Here is a 22,329-nt window from a genome sequence, read left to right as displayed (position 1 = left end):
CCGTTTTGACTCTGGGTATTACCGTAGTTACATGCATACAAGCATTGACTCCTTCAGTGCTTGCAGGACAGCCGCACTCGCAGTACTGATTCAATACCACAGTACCCTTGATGACTCCTTCAGTTATCAACCCGTTGCAATCAGAAAACTCTGAAGAAAAGGAATGTCCTGATGATGCTAAGCTGTACCCTGTAGGGAGGTTTAATGGAGGTTCTTTCCATGCTAAAAAATATTAATCATAATATTGGGGAAAGAAAAGGCGTAGACCTATTGAAAGATAATGATGCCTGAGGCGCCTAACAATATTACTCCGGTCAACGAAAACCTGTCAAGCATAGAGACAAGTATCTTCTGGATGGGAAGCTGCACTGACAAAAAAGTGCCTTGCCCAAGGAAACAACTGAATGATCCGGCCAGGACTCAAACCTGCAAGCCTTAGATCACCAGTCCACTGCCTTCACCACTTGACCACAGTACTCTCTAAAAATGAGTACTGAAGGTACAGAATCTCACTCTGCTGAGTGAGTACGGAATCTTAAACAATGCTGCCCTGCTACAAAAAAATGAGACTGAGTACTGAATGGATAGTTTGCTTCATCAGAATCTTAAACAAAGCTACAATGCTACTGTTTATGTGACTCCTACAATTTAAATGTATGTATTTAAGAACGTATTTAGGATCATCCTGCAAGTAGGAACATGAGAAGAAGCCTCACTGGCTTAACCAAGCTGCAAGCTGACTGAAGTCAGTCTCTTACAAACTTACATACAAATTTAACGTCCATGATTATGAAAAGTCAACAACTCTGTAGCTGGACAACATACATTAATCTTGGGGTGGCCTGAATCGGGGACCTTATGAGTGAAAGGCTTTAACCCTGAGCTAACTGAGCTATAGACCTACTCATCAGAAACAAACTCCCAACAGGGGCTGTGAAGATGGTGAGAGGGTGGGTTTGTAGAAAATCCACCTCATAAATCCCTGGCTGCTTAACGGAGCCCGGGGAGTTACTCAGCAAACACAAAAGCGTTACTAAGCATGTAGTGTTTTGTTATGACAACGTTATGAGTGGTGTAAGAGGTATGTCACCGAAAACGTTTTCAGGCTCATATTTCAAAACGATTTACGTTAAGACAATAATATAACATTAATACAACATTAATATCTCATAGAAACGTTATGTCGACGTTTTACCACACCACATTTAACGTAATAAACACGTAATAAATGTTATGATAACGTACCCGTTACTCCTCAAATCTCTCCATGTCGAGACGTGTCAATTTCGTAGTGTAGTACAGTAGAAGTATCCAACTTCCTATTGAAACCACCTAGCGCATAGCCACGACTAGGCTATCAGGTGCTACGAAATGCAACTGTGCTTAAAATGTCGGGAACATCGAACATTATTCACGAAGCGCATACTGTATGCTCGGAGCGCGTTAGCGCTTGTACCTTTGTTGGGGTTTTATCCTACCCCTTTTCCAACTTACTACTAACGCGTTTGTCTTGGAAATTCACCCAAAAAATAGAGAGAGAGGTTTATTCCATGGGATCGCTCACGTAGTCGACAGCTCGTTGCAGCAAACGTTGAGCTTACACGTGTCAATCCAGGTGACTGCTTGGCCCCCCTCCTCTCATAACAAATACACAGCGCGGGAATATTGTCTTGGCAGTTTGCCAAGACTCTTGGAAGGCTTCGTTTTCCTGGCACTTTGCCAAGCTTCGAGAACGTTCTCTTCTTGGCAGGTTGCCAAGGTACTAAGTAACGAGACTGTACTAGAATCGCTTCAGTTTGCGCCTTTTAACATGCTCTGGAGGGGGTTCCACCAGCGTTTTAAACAACAAAACATAAGCAAGGTTTCAAACCTAGACATATGGCGATGAATTATAACGAGAGAGAAATATAATTAGCGAGGAGAATATGACCCATGAATGCACAGGAAATCTATGTCATGTCCTGGTTTCTGCTGGTACTTATTAAACACACATTCGGGATGTGTAATGATAAATGGTGTAGCGATTGCAGTGTCTTTCCGCAATTGATTCGAACCTGTCGTCGCAGCTCAAGCTGCTAGTTCCGGGGGGCAACACTCCCCTGATGAAAGAGACTCTTCCCCCTCTTGGAGGCGGGATTAACTTTGAGGCTGGGGATAAGTATATCTCCGTTTGCCGTGGGAACCTCGCTCCAGCCGGCTTCCTTTCGGATTGGGCGTTTGCCCTTACTACCCCGTTCTGGGGGCCCAGCAGTTGTTGATCTCATCGGTTCCCTGCTCCGGGACCGACTCCTGGGATCTGGAGTGGAACCTCGGTTCCGCACTCCCTGTGAGGTCTCGCTGGACCCGTGGTCTCTCGGAGCCCATCTCTGTGTGCGTACCTAGCCGGGTACCACTCCTCTCGACCCGGACATTCTGTCCATTCCGGTCGGAATTTCAAATGGGCTATTTATTGGCCTTGAGCCTTGCCCTTGCCTTCCCCCTTGGTCATAGAATCCGGACGGTGCCGGGACCTTGGGGGGCAATATCTCTTTCTCCTCTCTCTCTCTCTCTCCTCCGGCCTCTCTCGCCGGACTCGGGCTCCCGGAGCCTATCTCTGTGTGCGTACCACGCCGGGTACCACTCTCCTCGACCCGGACATTCCGTCCGTTCCGGTCGGAACTTCTAAAGGGCTTTTTATTGGCCTTGAGCCTAGCCTTCCTTGGGTCGGAGGGGAACGTCTGTTCCGGGCTCCTTCTGAGGTCTCGCCGGACCCTGGCTCTCCGGAGCCCCTCTCTTTGCGCGCACCACAACGGGTGCCGCTCTCTGCGACCCGGACGGACTGTCCGCTCTGGCCGTCTTTGTCATGGGCTTTTGGTTGGCCTTGAGCCTTGCCCTTGCCCAAGCCCTTGGTGGTACATCCGGACAGCGCCGGCACCTTGGGTGGCAAAATCTGCATCTCTCTCTCTCTCACATGGGCTTTTGGTTGGCCTTGAGCCTTGCCCTTGCCCTAGCCCTTGGTGGTACATCCGGACAGCGCCGGCACCTTGGGTGGCAAATCTCCATCTCTCTCTCTCTCTCTCTTCTCCGGCCCTCTCCTGGCCTCTCTCCATCTCAACTCCCACCAACTCTCTCACTTCCTCTTCATCTCCTGTCTCTCCTCCGATTCCCTCCAGGGGAACTGTGGGTTCGGTGATAGATCTAACCTGTCCCGGCCTGCTAGCCAGGTGTCGATGTGCTGCCACTGTCTGGTGTGAAAACAAAACAGACTAGACAGAGGTCTCGGAACAGTTCACACATTTAAGGTGGCTTCGAGACATGTCTGAGAAACCCACGTTAAGGAGAGACTAACGGCAAATAGTCTAACGTATCAAACGGAACGACTATAAGGAGGAAGTAGGGTGGGAGTATGCTAACAGAGAGAAAAGTTACGTGACAAAAACAACGCGCCCCGCTAGAGGCTCGCGGCTTACAAGGTACGCTACAATAGTGAAAAACTTCCCACACTTAGAAGCGAACACGTAACCAGAATACATGAAGGAAAAGGACGAAGCATGTAAACAAGGGAGAGAACCCCTCTATCCGCGTACAGAGCGGGAAGGGAGGAACAAGGCTACGAGATACGCCCCAAGTGAAAACTCCCGACACTTAGGAGGTGCACGAGTAGCGAAACCCATGGAGAACATGAAAATATGTACAAATATATGAAGGTTCAAACAAGAACAACAACAACGTAATCGAACCGCCTAGTATTGGATAGGAGTTCGCGGCTTACAAGATACGTTACAAGGAGAAACACTTCCGACATATGGAAGCAACGTAACTAAACATATATGCATCGAAAACTTGTAAAAGGACGAAACATGTATATAAGGGAGAGAACCCCCTAACCGCGAACCAGCGGAGGGGGGAACAAGGCTACGAGGTACACCCCAAGTCATGAGACTCAGGGCGCGCACGTAGCAACAACTGGAGGAAACATGAAAATATACAACAATATATGAAATCAAGGATACTCCCGTCTTAACATGAAAAACAACGAAACGAGCCGACTATCTCGACTAGTTAGGAGATATCGGAACGTGGCTACAACTACGCTACAAAAGTGAAAACCCGCACTGAAAGCGTAAAAATTAACGAAGTACATGAAAGCAAAACATCTTATGCTAAGTAAGAAAAGCTGAAACACATGTACATACGGAAAAACATGCCTATCCGCGTAAACAAGGCGGTATAGGCAACGCTACAAATTACGCTACAAGGGGAAAACCCACACAAGGCGTAAGAAGTAACGAAGGTACATGAAACAAGCAAAACATATTATCTTTTAAAGTAAGAAAAGCTGAAACATGTACATACGAAAATATATGCCTATCCGCGTAAACAAGGCGGTATAGGCAACGAACGAAGTAGTCTCGCAGAGCTACTACCTGTTACCCTAAAAACGTTACGTAAGAAAAAACGAACGCATGGGCGAGAGTGTACACTAAAAACAGCCCCCAAAAACACCCTTCCCTACAAGAAAGGATACTTATCAGGCTGGAAAAGATCCTTGGAAGTGCAGAAGTCCTGATAGGAAACTTCTAGAGTATAAATCCAAGGTAATCCGGGCGAATTTCGCGAAAATTTTTGTAACTCCGAAAAACACATTGAGACACTTTGTGGGTAGAAAAATGAAGGAAGGCCATTTGGGCCAGTGAGGGTGTACAGTGTTAAAAGATTACCAGGGCATTCTAGACACGGTAGAATGCGGTGCATAGGTTGTGGGGAGACAGGTAAGTGGGTCACTCGTAAATATATAAACCAGTAAGTTTTATAATTTATCATTGATAGTTTTCTTCAATCATTTACAGTATATATTTTGTAAAATATTTCATTGAAGATGTGCCAGTCGTACATATAACCACAAACAACTTGTATGCTAGTTATCATTTCTGTATGGCAAATAACTGCTAGTACTGTAGGACCGTTTTGACTCTGGGTATTACCGTAGTTACATGCATACAAGCATTGATTGGTGTAAAAGACTTAAAAACCAAACAGAATAGCTAGGTCTGTATCCCAAATTAGGCAGTTTCCTACCATTTGATGATTCTGCCTTTGAATTTTTCAAAAGGTGTAACTTTTTGGTGAAAAGTAAAAATAGTATAAAATGAAGTAAAAATATATACAGTAGTACAAATGTTTTCTTTTAATGACCCTACTCACCAAGTACAAATCCTTTATGTACAGTCATTTTAATTTGGTTTCAATACGAGGATTTTTTCCAAGGCGTGACTCATCAATGCTGTTGGATGCATCCAGGTCAGGTGCCTAAGTTTCTTCTGCCATTATTTGAAGGTCTAAATTTTTCAGTCTGTTCGTATATTAATAAGACATGCACATGAATGCCATCGAGGCGTATATATATGCAACACGGGATCCATGAAGTTTTAATAGCTTCTAGGAAATGTGGAACGAAAATAGAATGCCAGGGATCTTTTATATGTACAAAGGAAAGATTTCCACTTGAACTGTTTAGCTGATGTAATTTGTAACCTGTTGAGGTACTGGCTGCATATTGGGCACTCAGTTAAGAGAGTACTACAGAAAATAAAAACAATTAAAAAAAAAAAGAAATTGATTACTTTACCTCATTAAAATGTTCTCTCCTTACATCACACAAACATATCTTACAGTACAAGTATATAACTGTGGTGAGATATAAACACATACTGTAAACTGGTTTTAAACACAGTATTACTCACAGGCCTGTTCTCAAGCACACATTTCTGTAATTGTGTTCTGGTTTTACTTTAAAACTGATGCAATTCTCAGAATTACAGACTTTACTCAAACCAATCATGTTTTGGTTTCAACTAATAAAATAAAGAATGTTTTCCAAGTGTTAAAAAAACTGGTTTCTACAGGACTGTTTGTAATTAAATAAGTACCATGGTGATAAACCTCCTCACCTCATATAAACCAAATACTATCAATGCATTCCTTTTACTGTTCATCAGTATTACACTTACTGTAGCAACAAATAGGCTAGAAAGTGAAGGTAATAGTCACACAACTGAGAACTGAAAGATGTCATTTACTTCATTCCTGGCTTACCTGTCTCCCCACAACCACAGCACTCTGGAACTGGTACCCTTTTTACACTGTTTGAACCCTCCGGGCTATGCCTTCCTTTCCCATGCTACCACCCAAAGTGTTTAGACATTTGTTTTGAGTATCAACTTTCCACACTCCTAGCATTTTGTCTCCCTTCCCCCCCTCCCCACCGGTCATTTATTTCATCCACTTGAACACTCCTCAAGCTCTGTATTGATGTCTTCTTGGATATTAATGCTAGGCAAACAATATGATCGCAATATGTAGAAAATATTGATTGTTGGCTTTTGGCACTGTGTACATAAATACAATTTTGCATGACAGAAAACACTGACTGCTATTATTTCAGAATTCATAGCTGCTTTGAAATACGTTTTACAATCTTCTGTCAATAAGTTCTATTAAATTTCTCTTTAATTCTTACTAAATTATTAGTCAAAGACTCCAGTGTTTTAGCAGATTAAGCAAATTTAAAAAGGAAATTGAATCTTTACAGATTGCGCTGTAATGAATTTATTCGCTTCCTCTCAAATCTCTGGAGATATTCCCTTTTGAACACTCTCCCATCACTCGTTTGTTAATTCTGTATCGGACAGAACAGTTAAGTATTTCCTGTATTAGGAAGTATTACAGTATGTCCCGTCAAGAAAGACAAAGATTGTTGTCAACAAAATGGCTGCGATCAGTCAAGCTGTATCAAGCGTTGTAAATATTGACTAAACAAATGAATCAATGTAAATAAGAAGGGGTGGTTATAATTCTCAAATTCAGACAAAATGTTTCGGAGAACAAATCAGATTTATGTAGGTTATTTCAGAAAACCATTACTTCAGCTGTTGGTGGTACAGATAGGATATCACTACAAATCCATGGTCAGGAGTGTGGGATCCTGACACTTTTAACAGAAAAATTTATTTTGTGATTTTCCTGACAGTTACTGTGGTTTAAAATTTCCTATGCCTTTCAGACAAGAACATTGTCATGGATGTTGACATCAGACTAAATAATTGATCTAAGAGTATTCTAGCATAGGGAAAAGGCATAGGGGCAGGGAAGAGGGCACAGTGGGTAAAAATATGAAGTAGGAATTTATAATTTTTTGCAAAGTTTTTTCATGAAACATGGAAATTTGAATAGAGGGAAGAAGTCCTTAGATCATAGAGTTGCATGTAAAAACTATAAAATGTCAAATCTTTCCTGCACAAGTTAGTGTTGTATGTAACATACTGTTCTCTCTTCATGTCTGTATTGTGCAAAATTAATATATTTCTGTAGTTTGGATGGCTTTTGCAATTAAAGCCAAAGAAACAATGATATATTTGGCACACCTCAATAATCCTGATGTAGGTTTGAATCTCAATGAGCCAATCATGTGCTCTTTCAAACTTTACTGAGTTTTATCTATGGATGTCCTAAGATGGTGGAATCTGTATTATTTAGATCTGCTATGACTGTTTTACATATTTAAAAGGTGTGAAGACTCGCGCAAAAAGAAACGTCTAATGCCGGTAATCTGACCTAGTTTCGAATGAGGTGTAACAGAAGTACTAGACAACACCATCGATCCCAGAAAATACACACATAGCTTGCTACTGTCTGTAATTAGACACTAGTGTACAGTCAGTACATACAGCTGCGGTCAATACCCACAGCACAGTGTATAAACAATACATCGATGGACATCTCAGGTCCAGCTAAAGATAACAAGGTATCACGTTTCATTACTGTCTGCACTGTAGCAACACGAACAAAACATCACTTGCAAGCAACAGAAAGGTAACTTTTTCAGATGGCCGCACACGGTTTGGGGTGAGTCTTCAATGCCTTTAAGCAGCTGCTTTCATTTTTGTTCTCATTGACAGGTGAGCGATTTCTGTTGGAGTCATGATGGCAGGATGGCGCTAATATGTTACAAGGATGGTTTCGTTCTGGTGGGATCTGTCACAGGACAGAGGTATTGGTCATCGATGCTTAACTTAGATGGCAAACTCATGTGTGGTACCTGGGCGCCAGACGACAAACAGGTACTTTTCATGATGTTTTACTGAGTTATTTCTGCACATTTTACTGCACTTGTTACTTATCTGTCTCCACTCTACAACTGCACTCTAGCTCTACATTCATCGTGTTTAGTGGTAGATCGAGAAGGAAGAGGAAGTGGCCGATGCCCGGAGAGTGAGGGCGCAGCGCTAAAACATTCTAATAGTGTAGTTTAGGTAGATAGGAAAATGCACACATTGACTGGGGAGACAGGTAAGTATCGTCGTTCATAAATCCCCAATCCAGTAAGTTTTGGGGAAACAATCACAGGCGACTTGTTGTCTAACCCCCTTTTCAGAATGCCCAAAATACCCTGCAGTGTCAGGTTAGATCCTGGGAATTTAAGTCCAAAATTTTCTTGCTAAGTTGCCCATGAACTATTCACTGATGTTGTGAAGTATATGACTGTAGACCTTGAATCAGATATATTACGGCAAGGAGTCATCTGGTTCCCTAACCCATCTAACAATCCCTTTAGCTTCTCTGTGTCAGGTGATCATTTCATGGCTGGTGATGTTTCCTGCTTACCTTTAGGTACGATAACTGCTGACCTAAAGTTCTAGATGGCGTAAGATAATACAAACTGCATCGCTGTAGATAGCTTAATACACCACAGATGATGGTGACCTAATTCTAACAACTAGCACAGATGTCAAATTGTTCAGTACCTTTCTAATGTGCCTCATATCCCAACAAAAGTAGCTTGCTTAGAGTGTTTACCATCTGGTAGCTTTTATGCTCTGATAGCCCTCTTGATTCTACCAGGGCCAGCAAATCCACCAAGCTGTTTTTAATAGACCGGAGGGTGTTACATTTTCAGTGATAGACTGTAGGCCTACATGTATTCGTTAGATTAATCGTCCATTAGGCCTTCGGTGCAGAGCACCGTATGTTCGTAAACTTTCACTAAAAAGGCGAGGATACAGTAACGTTAACATGTTGTTCTATTTGACCAATCAGTGTCCAGGACTCAATGTATTCTCTGTCACGTCCGAAACAGGCATGGCTCTTGATTGACAGCGTGGTTCTGATGGTTTTAGTCATCACTTAATAGTTTATATCGCAGGCACATATTAGCTAGAGTACTGTTTATAAACATTACACAATATAGCATAGCTAGAGTACTGTTTATAAACATTACACAATATAGCATAGCTTTGGTCTACGGCAAACAACCAAATGCGGAACTGGCTTCTTCGTGACCAAAATAACTTCAAAAGGGTTGCAGTAACAAAGAGCCCTCCATTGAATATTGAACAACTAACTAACTTTGACCTTCACCACACACTACAATGACATGTGTTTGTAAACAAATACAGTTGTTGCAAATGGAGTTCCTAAATCACTTCATCGCCCTTGTGATTTATATCACGTTCCAATGAACAATGCTAAGCGGAGACAATTATCAGCAAGAAACTAAATTAATTTGTCGATATTTGGAGTCTAGTCTTATGGCTAGTGACTATGTCTATGGTCCTTCACAGTGTTAAAGTTTGAGCAGCACACGTAATAGTATGTAACCTGAACCTCATGTCAGGCTGTTTGGTGCTCACACTGCAAAAAAAACCTTGATTTCTGGTTGTACAGCAAATAAGTTAATTCTTGGTGAGATTGATGAATCGGGAAAGATCTGGCTGAATCATTTTGTAGTACTACTGTATGTATGAACTGGTCCACCATTCAGCAATCCAACCCTAGTGATCCCACAGGGTCTTATAACCTGTACCTCAGGTTACATAGTCTTGTCTGTCGTAGATGAATTCAGTAGTCTACGTATACATGTCACCACAGTGTGCTTTAAATGGATCATGCAGAGGAATGCATGTGCATTATTGGAATATAACCTTACTGTTGGATGACACCACTGCTCATGTATCAAGGGGACTTCAGAGGGGAAGTGCACAGCACCTTATAACAAATTTGCTTGGTAGTCTGTGTGTTTGGTTCTTGCAAACAAAGTGACAGTCTCAGTGGGGTGGGGAGGGGAGGTTGGTATTGGGATGATGGAGATGGGGGCACCCTAGTCATTATAGGACTGTTTGTCAAAGTTTTAAGAATAATAATAATAACTAAGATTTATAATGCGCTAATTATAAACAAAATAGTTGTCGAAAGTGCCATACATATAAATATGAATGAAATATAATTTATATTATAATATAAATATTTAAATATAAATATTTATATATAATATAAACAATGAAATATAATTTCATAATGAAATGAAAAATAAAATACATGATGGTAACTTTAAGGTAATTGTTCCGTCAAATGATACAAGTTACTAAGAGTTTTAATGTAAATGTCAATATGTATTAATGTTCTACTGGAAGGTGTAAAGGAAGATTTATTTGTGATTTCATATATAGATAGATATATACAGGTGTGGGCTAGTAAGTGGAAACTTCTAGTAATCTTTATAGGCATTGTGCGGATGTAGGAGGACGTCCTCTCTTAGGCAGAGATGGGTGAACTTAAGGTAATGGGAAGGAGTAACTCTGAACTAATACACTTAGGGAAAGTCATACACTTCCATGAAGTTGCAAGAATTAGTGGGTGGCAGGGTGAGGGATGGGGTATTGGAGAAAGGGATACAGAGTTGTTAAGAAGGTATGGGGAGGGGGGGGGGTGCATGGAGAAGGCAGGGCAAGCTGTTATGAAGAGTTCCCATTGGACTAAAAAAAATCAATTTGAATAAGAAATGAATATGAGAGATCCTCAAATTGAGTGGATATGAAGGGATTGGATAACCACGTATGTGAAAGTGCATTGTTATTATTTTAAATATCTTCTAGGTACCTAGGTCAATGTAGGTTTCTCATAAGTTTCATTATCTAGACTTTCATATTTTGTATTTGTTTTTTTTCTTTTTATAGGTTTTACTTGGTACTTCTGATGGCATGATCATGGTGATGGATGTCCATGGTGCCGTGGTATCCCGCTGCACCATGGCCGGTGAACAGCCTATCAAATCCCTCCTCTGGTCGTCGGAGAAATTCAGAATGGTGAACGTCGACGACAGCGACGGGGACGAGAAGTCTGACAAACGAAAAAGTAAACTTCTGTCTTTTCCGACCCGTTTTGTCTGTTTTTTTTTTGACAAATTTGAATTTCTGGAGTCTCTCCTAAAGCTGACATAAGTATTTGAGTTATGGTGACTGATTGAGTTAATAACACAGAAAGAAATGGAGGGTGGCAATGACTCAGAAGTAGGTGAGATGTGGGATGGGGGACAGGGGAGAGGGGGGGGGGAGGTGTTTCAACTAACCAATTTGCAAAGCTTGGCAGATAGGATAGTACATCTATTGGGGAGAGACAGGTAAGCTTTGATGTTGGGAGTACCCAGAACAAAGAGGGTTGACCTTTTTCTGTTGTTCTTCAAACCATGTCATTTAACAGAATGTACTGGTGAAAAATTTCCCACTGGGTAGGAGGGTTGCCATCCTAGGTCAGAGTGAAGCAAGACAGAACCCAGAAAAGTCAGAACTAGTGGTGGACAGCAAATCATAAAAACCACCCTTCAGCCTTTAGTTCAAGGAGATTCATTTGTTCTAGATGTTAGCTTCATGGCAACAAATTGTCCAGAGAACTAGCAACATTGCCATCAGAAATAGTTTGTTACTTTCCTGAGAATGATAACATTGGTTCACTTCTGCCGTATACTTCAAATTGAATTCCAAAAGAGAGGGTTTTTAAAAAAATAAAAAATTATAATTTTTTATTTTTTATATATTTTTATATATATTTATTTATTTTTTCAAAAGGAGAGGTTTGCCTTTCATTATCCTCTCAAGTCTGGATTGTCACCAAATATCATTATGGTCATTACTCAGAAACAATAGCCATAAAATTAGAAAAGCGCTAACAGAGGTACAGTAGTTGAAGATGAATACTTGCTTAAAGACTACAAACATTAAATGACATTATAATGACTCACATCAATCTTCTCCACGAGATCTTGACAAGTAAAATTTATCAAAGTGTTAACCGTAATGTTATATGATGAATTTGCTCTACATGTTGTTCTTGTTGTCATGACGATGCTGTCAGAAGAATCATTCAGTTTGATTGGTGAAATGCATTGTCTTGTCTTGCTGGCTATGTAGGTGATTTGCTATACTAAATACACAGTAATATATACAATATCTTTTGATCTTCGCTGGGCGGTGGTGTGAAATGTTAACATATTTTTTCTAATTAAAGTGACGGTGCTCTTAGAGAGGATTAAGGAAAAGGGGAATGTGAATGAATTTGAGGGCAGGTTTGAAACTTGATTAAGCCTGTGTAATACTCTTCTGCCGGTAATTAAGTATGCAGTAAGATATGGATTAGATAGTATATTCCTCTTTCTGTCACCGATGCCCAAATTAAAACTTGTTTTATAAATGACTAAGCTCCCTTTTTGTCAGACAAGATGACAGATAGGTGGAAATTTGGTTACATTCAAACTCAAACCTTTGTAGGTTTTCTAGTGCACTGTATTTTGGCTACAACACCTGTAAGCCCATGGCTCATCAAGGAGTTATCCCGGTTATTGGAGTCAGAAATCAATGTGGCCAGGATACGTGGCTAATGGAAATTACATAGCTTACTGCAATAGGGAATTATAGATAGTGTAATGTGGCCAGGATAGGTGGCTAATGGAAATTACGAAGCTTACTGCAATAGGGAATAATACATAATGTAGAAATTGTGCATAGCAGTATTTAAGGCTATGAACTTTGCCTCCTATAAAATACTACATGGTTTCTGTGTACAAAAACTGCTATGTAAACATCTTTGTACTTGTATAGCAATTTGACCAGTTTGCATATATATAGCATTTGTAAATAATGCGATGCGGTATAAATTATTTACTGTGCAACATAGTTACTGCTGGTAGACAGATTTATTGATGGAGTGTTACCACAAACTATAGTATCTAAATCAGTAAAGAACCATGGAAGGGCGTAAGTGCCACTTTATCTAAATCAAAGAAGTACCACGGTAAGTGCATAAATGCCACCGTATCTCAATCAATACAGTGCTACAGAAGTGTATAAGTGCCACCTTAATGATGACCCAACATTAACAGGCAGTGTGGTTAGGATTTTTTCATAAACATATCTTCTTATTAATGATATATCATGAATAGTGAAGCACAACAGAACAGTTTGTAGCTATAACACCCGCCACTCTAAATGTTACACTATAGTCTTTACAGCTTGGAAATTCAAGATTCTTCCCATCTTTGTGTCCCTTTTAGAAAAAAAAGGTTCATATTTGGTTGATTATGAGTTAGATCTGATAGGCCTATTGTGTATTAAATCAGAACGCTAGCGGCCTGAAGATGCAGTATTTGACATTTACAGTACATCCTGACATTTACCTCAGTGTTACTCTCGGCAAGAAAGAACTATTCTTCTTCATTAAATCTGTGTTCAAACAGTAAACGTTTGATGAACATTAGAACCTTGTCAAACATCTCCGTAATATGACATCGCTCCTGCACTGCATTGGTTAAAACATAGCAGATTAGCCCAATACATTTTATCATCAAATACAGTGTCTCATGGCTACAAATCTCTTTCTCAATAAAAATGAATGTCTTTGATAAAGCATTGGAAACTCTTTTCAAGCCCATGATATAGACATCACAAATGTCAACAGATGTTTCAGATGGTATTTGAAACCAGTCAACGTTGTTAATGTACCAGTACTAAAGCTTGTGAATAATCTGTTGATATTATCTTGACATTCATTAAGATTATAAGTCTCTTTCAAGAACCATATCGGCATACCTCTACAGATTTTATACCATGCTCGAATTACTGTTTAAATATTGTAAAGCAGCATGTACAAAGGTACTCTGGAAGAATTTTGTGATTTTGAGACGATGTTACTTAATACCTGTTACACACATATCCATTCATTTACAACAAGTTGAACATGTTTCCGATTGATGATACAATGTTTGAAATCAAACATCCGGAACTGATATTAGAGAGGGGAGGGAGGGAGGGGGGTGGGGAGGGGAGGGGGTTGGTTTACCTAGGATGAAGAGTGTATGAGTGGGAGAGATAAAACTGCATGTGATTCAAATAAATAGAGAGAGAGAGATTACTCCATTAGGAAGAGAAATTAATCCTCAAACATTGTTACTTGGGTTTAAAAGAAATAACAATTGTGGTTTTGTGTGCTGTACACTGATGGAAGGGTTTGCTGTTGATGTTGGGTACATGGTTTTGTGTGGGTACACTGATGGAAGAGTTTGCTGTTGACGTTGGGTACATGGTTTTGTGTGGGTACACTGATGGAAGAGTTTGCTGTTGACGTTGGGTACATGGTTTTGTTTGGGTACACTGATGGAAGGGTTTGCTGTTGATGTTGGGTACATGGTTTTGTGTGGGTACACTGATTGAAGGGTTTGCTGTTGACGTTGGGTACATTGTTTTGTGTGGGTACACTGATGGAAGAGTTTGCTGTTGACGTTGGGTACATGGTTTTGTTTGGGTACACTGATGGAAGGGTTTGCTGTTGATGTTGGGTACATGGTTTTGTGTGGGGTACACTGATGGAAGGGTTTGCTGTTGATGTTGGGTACATGGTTTTGTGTGGGTACACTGATGGAAGGGTTTGCTGTTGATGTTGGGTACAGTACGTGGTTTGTGTGGGGTACACTGATGGAAGGGTTTGCTGTTCATGTTGGGTACATGGTTTTGTGTGGGGGGGGGGGCACACTGATGGAAGGGTTTGATATTGATGTTGGTATGGTATCTCATATCAAAGTTCACTGCCTGTAAAGAATGAGTTCCACTTCCATTTACTAACAACTGTCGCAAAAGGTATAATCATAAAAGAACAATTTGAAACCGTCTGCTTGCAAATTTCCAGTCCAAGCCTCTCATCAGCTATCATTAGTGTATTTAATGACCCCACAATAGATACTGTAAGATACGGTACATGTATATTATATTGCTATATTGGTAATCCCCTTGTACACATTTTGAATGATTCCTGTGTGTATCATGAAACAGAAGAGAAGCCCTAAACAGTTTTACTCAACAGATGTTTTATTCCCACAAAGAGATAAAAATACCATACAAGTAATATTGCTATATTGGTATTTACTTTGTACTGATTCCTAGTATATTCATAAAACAGAGGGAAGCCCTAAACAGTTTTACTCAACAGATGTTTTATGACCCCACAAATAGATTAAAATACCATACATGTAATATTGCGATATTTGGTATTCCCCTTGTACACATTCTGAATGATTCCTACTATATCATGAAACAGAAGAAAAGCCCTAAATAGTTTTACTCAACAGACGTTTCATTCCCACAAATAGATTAAATTACCATACATGTAATATTGCGATATTTGGTATTCCCCTTGTACACATTCTGAATGATTCCTACTATATCATGAAACAGAGGGAAGCCTTTTCCTCAAGCGATGTTTAATTTACCCATTTTTGTTAGCAGGCATGCATAATTTGAGTTTTCTTTGATAATAAACAATAGATCTGTGTTTGTGCCTGCTGTACCTGTCTCCAGTTAAATATATTGATTCTTCCTTTCAGCTTTAAGCATATCCTTGTATGATTCATTTTGGATTGCATAATAAACGTAACGCTCTTCACTTAAGCGGAAGAGAATGTTTTCACCTTCCAGCAGGGTGGTTTTGTCCTGAAGGTTCTTTTAGATGAATCATAGCCTCCTTAATTTAGATATGACAATATTATAGTTTTGCTGTTCTCAAACTTAACCACCAAGTGGTGTAAAATTGTTTGAATTGCTTCAAGTCCACATGTACTTCTCTTCAGGATGACAATTATTAAATTAAGAAAGAAAATACTAAATTTGTAGATATTAATACCTAAATCTGCCCTAGTGATGACTAGTTGAATAGTACTCTTGAGAAAGGTGTGTATGTAAGGTCATAGGTCGAATAGTACTCTTGAGAAAGGTGTGTATGTAAGGTCATAGGTCGAATAGTACTCTTGAGAAAGGTGTGTATTGTAAGGTCATAGGTCAAATAGTACTCTTGAGAAAGGTGTGTACAGTATGTATGGTCATAGGTCAAATAGTACTCTTGAGAAAGGTGTGTATGTAAGGTCATAGGTCAAATAGTACTGTTGAGAAAGGTGTGTATGTAAGGTCATAGGTCAAATAGTACTTTTGAGAAAGGTGTGTATGTAAGGTCATAGGTCACATAGTCATGTAACTAAGATAGCACAGTACTGTAGGTGTCTCAAGAGTCCGACAGCATGATTTATGTATGTACAGTATGTATGTATGTTTGCATGTATTTTAGATCCTCCTGCAAGCAGGAACACGTGAAGAAGCCTCATTGGCTTATCAAAGCCACAAGCTGACCGAAGCCAGTCTCTTACATTCATACTGTAGTTAACGTCCATGATTATGAATTGTCAATTGTCAACAACTCTGTAACTGGACGACATACATTAATCTTGGAGTGACTCGAACCGGGGACCTTATGATTGGAAGGCACCAGCGTTAACCACCGAGCTAACACTCCTTAATGTAGTTACATTCTGCGTTGAATTTTCTACAGTCATGTGATAACCATTGATGACTGTTAAGAGGGAAGACCAGTTATCTGAAAGCTTATTTTCCAACACAATCACACCAGAAATGTAAAAAATAGTCAAGAGGTTTTACAAATGTATTCTATATAACAATGGGTTAAATTTGTGGCACCCCAAACTCTATGATGTGGAACCATTAAATGCTGTAATAACAATGTGGGGTTTTTGGATTCAATGATAATCGTAACCTTTGCATTCATGATGGCGTATAGTATGTATGTGTGTGTGTGTTTGTGACGTCAAGAGGTTTTACAAATGTATTCTATATAACAATGGGTTAAATTTGTGGCAACCCAAACTCTATGATGTGGAACCATTAAATGCTTAAATGCTGTAATAATGATGTGGGGTTTTTGGATTCAAGGATAATCGTAACCTTTGCATTCATGATGGCGTACAGTATGCGTGTGTGTGTGTTTGTGACGCCCAGCTTGTAAACACGATATCTCAAGAAGGGAAGGTCAGACCAATTTCATATTTAGTGTGTAGAAATAAAACCTTGTAAACATGACATCCCAATATTGGAAGCTTGGGCAGATCTCATACTTGGTATGTAGGTGTAATACATTGAGTAAAAAATAAGCCTATTTATTTTGGTGGAAGTCAAAAGTCATATGGGTACAATAGGTCAAATTGTGAAAGCCTTGTAAACATGTACACCCTCACTATACATCATGCCAGATTCATGAAGAAAACTGCTCATGTTACATCATCGAAACCACAATGCATTTTTGCATTCTGGTTCAGTTTAAGTTTGTGAATGCTATGCAACAATGTAGTTTATATAGTGACATTATGTTTACAGTCCAAACAGTAAAGACAATAGTGGTGGTACTGTAGATGATGAGTACACATGATCCATTATTGTCCATTATTTTATGTCCATTATTTTATGTCCATTATTTGTTGGTCCATTATTGTCCAGTGTCATCTTTATTCAATAACTTCTGTACAGATATCAGATAACAAGCTTCCACTGGTAAGGTTCCTAACTTTTGCATTTATGGATCAGTTAGCCTTTTTGAAGTAATTTTGAATTTTTTTGTGATGATGTTTGATGCCAAAATTCTAATAACATCACAAAAACAAAAACTCCACCAAAGAAGTCACATTTCAGAAAGTGAAGTAATGTTTCAAAAATTTGGAATTTTAACCCATTTTCATTTTGGATGATTTGGTTGGTACTTTGAAATAGTGTCCCGGCTACGAAATATTGAAGGTCGAATTTGAACGGATTAAAGTAAGCACTCATTGACTTTCTCCCATTGGTGAGAAAAATCTTAACTCCGTCGGTAAGATTCTACCGAAGGATTTAAATTCTTCCTGCAACTTGTCTCCGTAGGTAAGTGTTTATAATGTTGCACGGGAGTTTAAATAAATCAGATTAATTACGGCAAAACAATCATAAATTGAGTTTCAAAGCAAGTAAGAACTACTGTACCGCCATGTGAGTGCTATGGATTGCAGCATGAAAGTTTACAAAATTACATCATGCTCGTTCGCAAGCTTTGTAACCAGAGTGCGTCCGGTAACCTCGAATGGCTTTTTCACCGAGAGTGCTACGTGCTCTGCTCAATGAGGCCAAGTGTCTCCGAGTTACATAATTGGGTATCGTTGGACACTCATGGAGATTCAAAATTACTTTAGCATTGATTTGTTGCGGCATGGAGGTAGTGTCCAATTCATTTAATGATGTTGACCGTTCAACCCGGTGGCGTTTACCCAAAGGCTACGTAAACAAATCGTTCAAAAATTTAAAGCAGCTGACACAGTAGGGAAAAGATTCCTTATTGAAAATGTCTTACTGAAAGTGCAAAGATTCACGGTAGTTATAATACCATCTATTACCATTCTGTGTGACTGTGGGGAATTTCTCTTTATTTGTAGTATGTATCTTGTCCATACCCTTTCTCAGTAGCATTGTATGTGGACTTTGAGAGGGGGAGGGGAGGTGATAGGGAGGGGAGAGGGTGAGAAGAAGGGAACCTGCAAAACTATACAATTTATATGACACATAAGTAAGATTCTTTTCTTAATTCACCATATAAATGCCTCAAATCCTCCGTGGATGTATTTTGACCATAGGCGTAGGAGCCCAATTTGATTTGGGGGGGGGGGATGGGGGCCTGTAATGACTTGTCCGAAAAATATAACCAACATCTGAATGTGCATAACATATAGGCATGCATCGGTTATTACATCGCATGCCAATTACATACAATCATATGCCATGTTATTACCCTTCCATATTGGTTATAACTTCTGGGGAATTTGTTACAATTATAATGATAATAATAATAATATAAGTTAAACAATTGAAAACACATTGCAATTTATTTTTCTTTCAGTGCCCGAAAAATTCTCAGCATATTACCCAAATTTTCACAAAAATATTTGGTTGGGGGGACTGCAGCCCCCCCCCCCCCATCATGGTCACAGCATGGTCACATCATTAGAGCTTTTACTAACCTGTTTATATCTACTACGTACATAATGTATAATAATTCACATCTTATACTCAGAATCAGACTTTGGTACAGCTGAAGAAGGAAGATCAGTAGTATCTCCATGTTCTTCTTTCAAATTTCTTTGCTTATTTGTACATGATTACCTCAAATCACACATCAATCAATCTACAGTAGGGCATTTCTTGATATTTCTGTTCAGAGTTGGTGGCCATTAAATGTTCAAAATATACTTGGGTTTTCCCCTCAAAATTTCTTTGTTAGTGAAATGCTCATTAGAACATTTGGTAATGTTTTATAGTTTACCAGAGTCAGTTGGGGCACACGACAGAAATAACCATAAAATGAAATGTAGCCTGGAGGCTGTGTATAGGATTCAGTATAAAAGTTTAAGATAAATTTGGAACATTTTCACACACAACTTGCAGCTTTTCTAGGGTTTGACATCACATTAGTATGATTGATATGTCTAGGATGCTTCTTAGGGGCAGTTTTAATGATGTCTGTGGCTCCTTACTCCTCAGCACAGACATCATAGTTAGTGTTAGTCCATTATATTGCCATATTTTTTTTGGCCCTTTCACCTTTAAAGTTTGTTCAGGTACCAAGGAGACTCAAATAAGATTTTTTTTTTTTTAATTTTTTTTTTTAATGATTTTGTTTTTAACATTTTTTAGCGAATGTGGTTGTCTTTGAACACAGATTAAATATTTTGAGCATTAGTGCAAAAGGATTAATATTCTGATCATCAATTGTGGTAATGTTGCTTTTCATCTCTTCATCATATTTGTCGCCATTCGCTGATTAACTTCAGCCTCCAAATGTCGACGCCTTTACAAATCATATCTCTTCTTTGACCTGCAACAGAGAGTGAACGAAAACGACCGAAGAGGAAGAATCCTGTGATGGCAGCAGACTTGGGAAACGGAGAAATCCATCTCATGAAGGCTTACGACGATTTATCACCCATTGTCATCAAGACTGGAATGACAGGTAACATTTTAAAGTAGCTTCTCGTTTTTGGTTAATTGTTAAATTTATGATTACTTCCAATCCTGACGCTTTTATCGCTTGCAAGCTCATCTGCCATATGTAATCAACTTGGTGAGTTTGTCAAAATTACTGAAAGGTGAGTGCCCAAACTCCTCATAGACCTACCTGCTTACATAAATAGATGGAAGAAAAAAAGCCACCATCTGCTGGCATAGAATAAAAATAGTCGGGCACACGATATTGATCCATCAATGTGGGAAATTATCCAATGAGGGAGATGGATTTACCTTGGACTTTGTGCAGTCTATAGCTAAACATCTATAGATACAAAATTACTATGTTCATTATTTACATGTATTGTTTCAAGGCACAGATCAGGGACCCTGGATATTCCCAGGAAACTTTCTAAAATGAAATCAGTCAGATTTCGATATTATGTTTCAGCTTGTAAAGTTTGTAGTGTGGCCTATATGCTTTGTTGCCTTTCAGTGTTACATATAATCTGCATTAGACCTGTATTACAGTACTGATTTCGCTTAACTCCCGTTAAAATTCGTTGAAAGAAAAATAACCGAAATTCTTCGTTTTTCATCGAAATTCGGCGATTTTTATCGATTTTTATCGTTTTTTATCGAATTTTATCGATTGGTTATCTCAGTCATTTCCTTCGTGGAATTTTCAACGGTACGTTGAAATTCTTTTTTAAACGAAATAGAAGGTCAATTTGTGGTTACACGAAACGTCGGAAAACGCGTAACTTCGTTTATTAATATCAGTTAGACTTTAGTTCAGTCGTTTGAAAGAGGGAATATTTTCGAAAGCATTCTCATGCTTATATGAGTAGTAACACTCAAAGAAACGTGTAATTAAACTGACGGGGGACGTTTTCTGACTGTGAACCCCAAACACAGTGACATAAGTCTTAACTTCGCCAGGCTTTTAGAGAGGTTGCAGTCAAAGCTATGTACCACGAGGCACCCTTCCAAATAAGTTGAAGTTCTGTTTAACCATTTAAATAACAGTGAATGGACATATAAACTTGGTTTACTTGCAGAATACGAAAAATAGTTATTTCTAAGAGATGTAAATTTGTTTTTTTATGAGAGTTGAAGTATGAAACTTTGTTTCCGAGCGAAAACATGTTACTTGAAGCAAAATAAAGATGCCCCGCCCATTCTGCGAGGACGCTTCCATTTTTCAAAAAGGCGTTTTCTCTTTTTATTTTTTCTATTTTGTTTACATTTTAAACATGAAAATTATTTTAAAATATGTGAAGAACTTAGTAATGTACTGCAAACTATCTATAAAAAAACAGAAAAACGATGTTTTAGGCATGAATAATGTGTTCAATATAACTCAAGTAGTAGGCCAATAGTCATAAGCTCATGATAGTGTCGTCAATTCGTTTTCCCAGTTAATATTTGTGACATATATCACCCGTGTACATCGATCAATGGCATGTTGAAATCCCGTGTGAAAATATGTTGACCCCAAAAGACGCAAATGGTCGTTCTAGAAAGTACCGTCATAACATTAACAACACAAGGCCAGTTTGCTCTCTCAGGTCTGCACGTGTACAGCCATTTTTTCACACATGGTATTATGCTGTGCATGCATTGCGGGCGGGATTGCGGCAAACATAAAAGAAAATGAATGAAAATGAAAAACTTACGATATTTTTCACAAATATTGATGCTTAGATAAGTGCTTCCTCACAATCAACGAGCCGCCTTAAAATTCGCTCCGCTTACGTAAAACTTCTATATATATAACACATGGAAAAACCCGAGATTTTACACACATAATTCCCACTGACGTTGGTCACAGAACATAAGTAGGTCATTGAACTTTGCCCAAGTTCATCGCACCATGGGAACAACACAACAGATTGAACATGATGTTACATCTCCCGCCATCTGGACGCCGAGTGTAAATTTTGATGTTATATGCAAATTATGAATGGTACTGCGCAGCGCGATTAAAACTTAACCTATTGCGACACAAATTTTGGCTGTTGTTGAATTAACTTTTGTATCTAATGTAAGGTACTGTATCATGTATGTGACACAAGAGAAAGAAAATGAAATCGGAGGCTGCTCAAACCAGTTTCAACTTGATTTTTACAACCCATCGCACAACACGTGCGTGCGTAATTTGTTT

At 39.1% G+C, this 22,329-nt stretch overlaps 1 protein-coding gene across 3 annotated transcripts in view; it reads left to right on the top strand.

Annotated features, from left to right (window-relative positions):
- LOC139963290 (tubby-related protein 4-like) overlaps nt 1-22,329 on the top strand; it is a 69,598-nt gene that overhangs the window by 20,313 nt on the left and 26,956 nt on the right. For all 3 annotated transcript variants that reach the window (XR_011791539.1, XR_011791540.1, XM_071963961.1), the window contains exons 4-6: nt 7,938-8,099; nt 10,992-11,169; nt 20,044-20,169. Coding sequence is in view for 1 of the 3 variants with exons in the window: in XM_071963961.1 (XP_071820062.1) it covers nt 7,938-8,099; nt 10,992-11,169; nt 20,044-20,169 (466 nt within the window). In the remaining 2 variants the exon portion in view is untranslated. The remainder of the gene's footprint in view (nt 1-7,937; nt 8,100-10,991; nt 11,170-20,043; nt 20,170-22,329) is intronic.

The sequence above is a fragment of the Apostichopus japonicus genome, chromosome 21 (genome assembly GCF_037975245.1).
Source record: "Apostichopus japonicus isolate 1M-3 chromosome 21, ASM3797524v1, whole genome shotgun sequence".
Lineage (NCBI taxonomy): Eukaryota > Metazoa > Echinodermata > Holothuroidea > Aspidochirotida > Stichopodidae > Apostichopus > Apostichopus japonicus.
The sequence above is the reverse complement of the archived record's forward strand: the minus strand, read 5'-3'. Positions and strand labels throughout refer to the sequence as shown.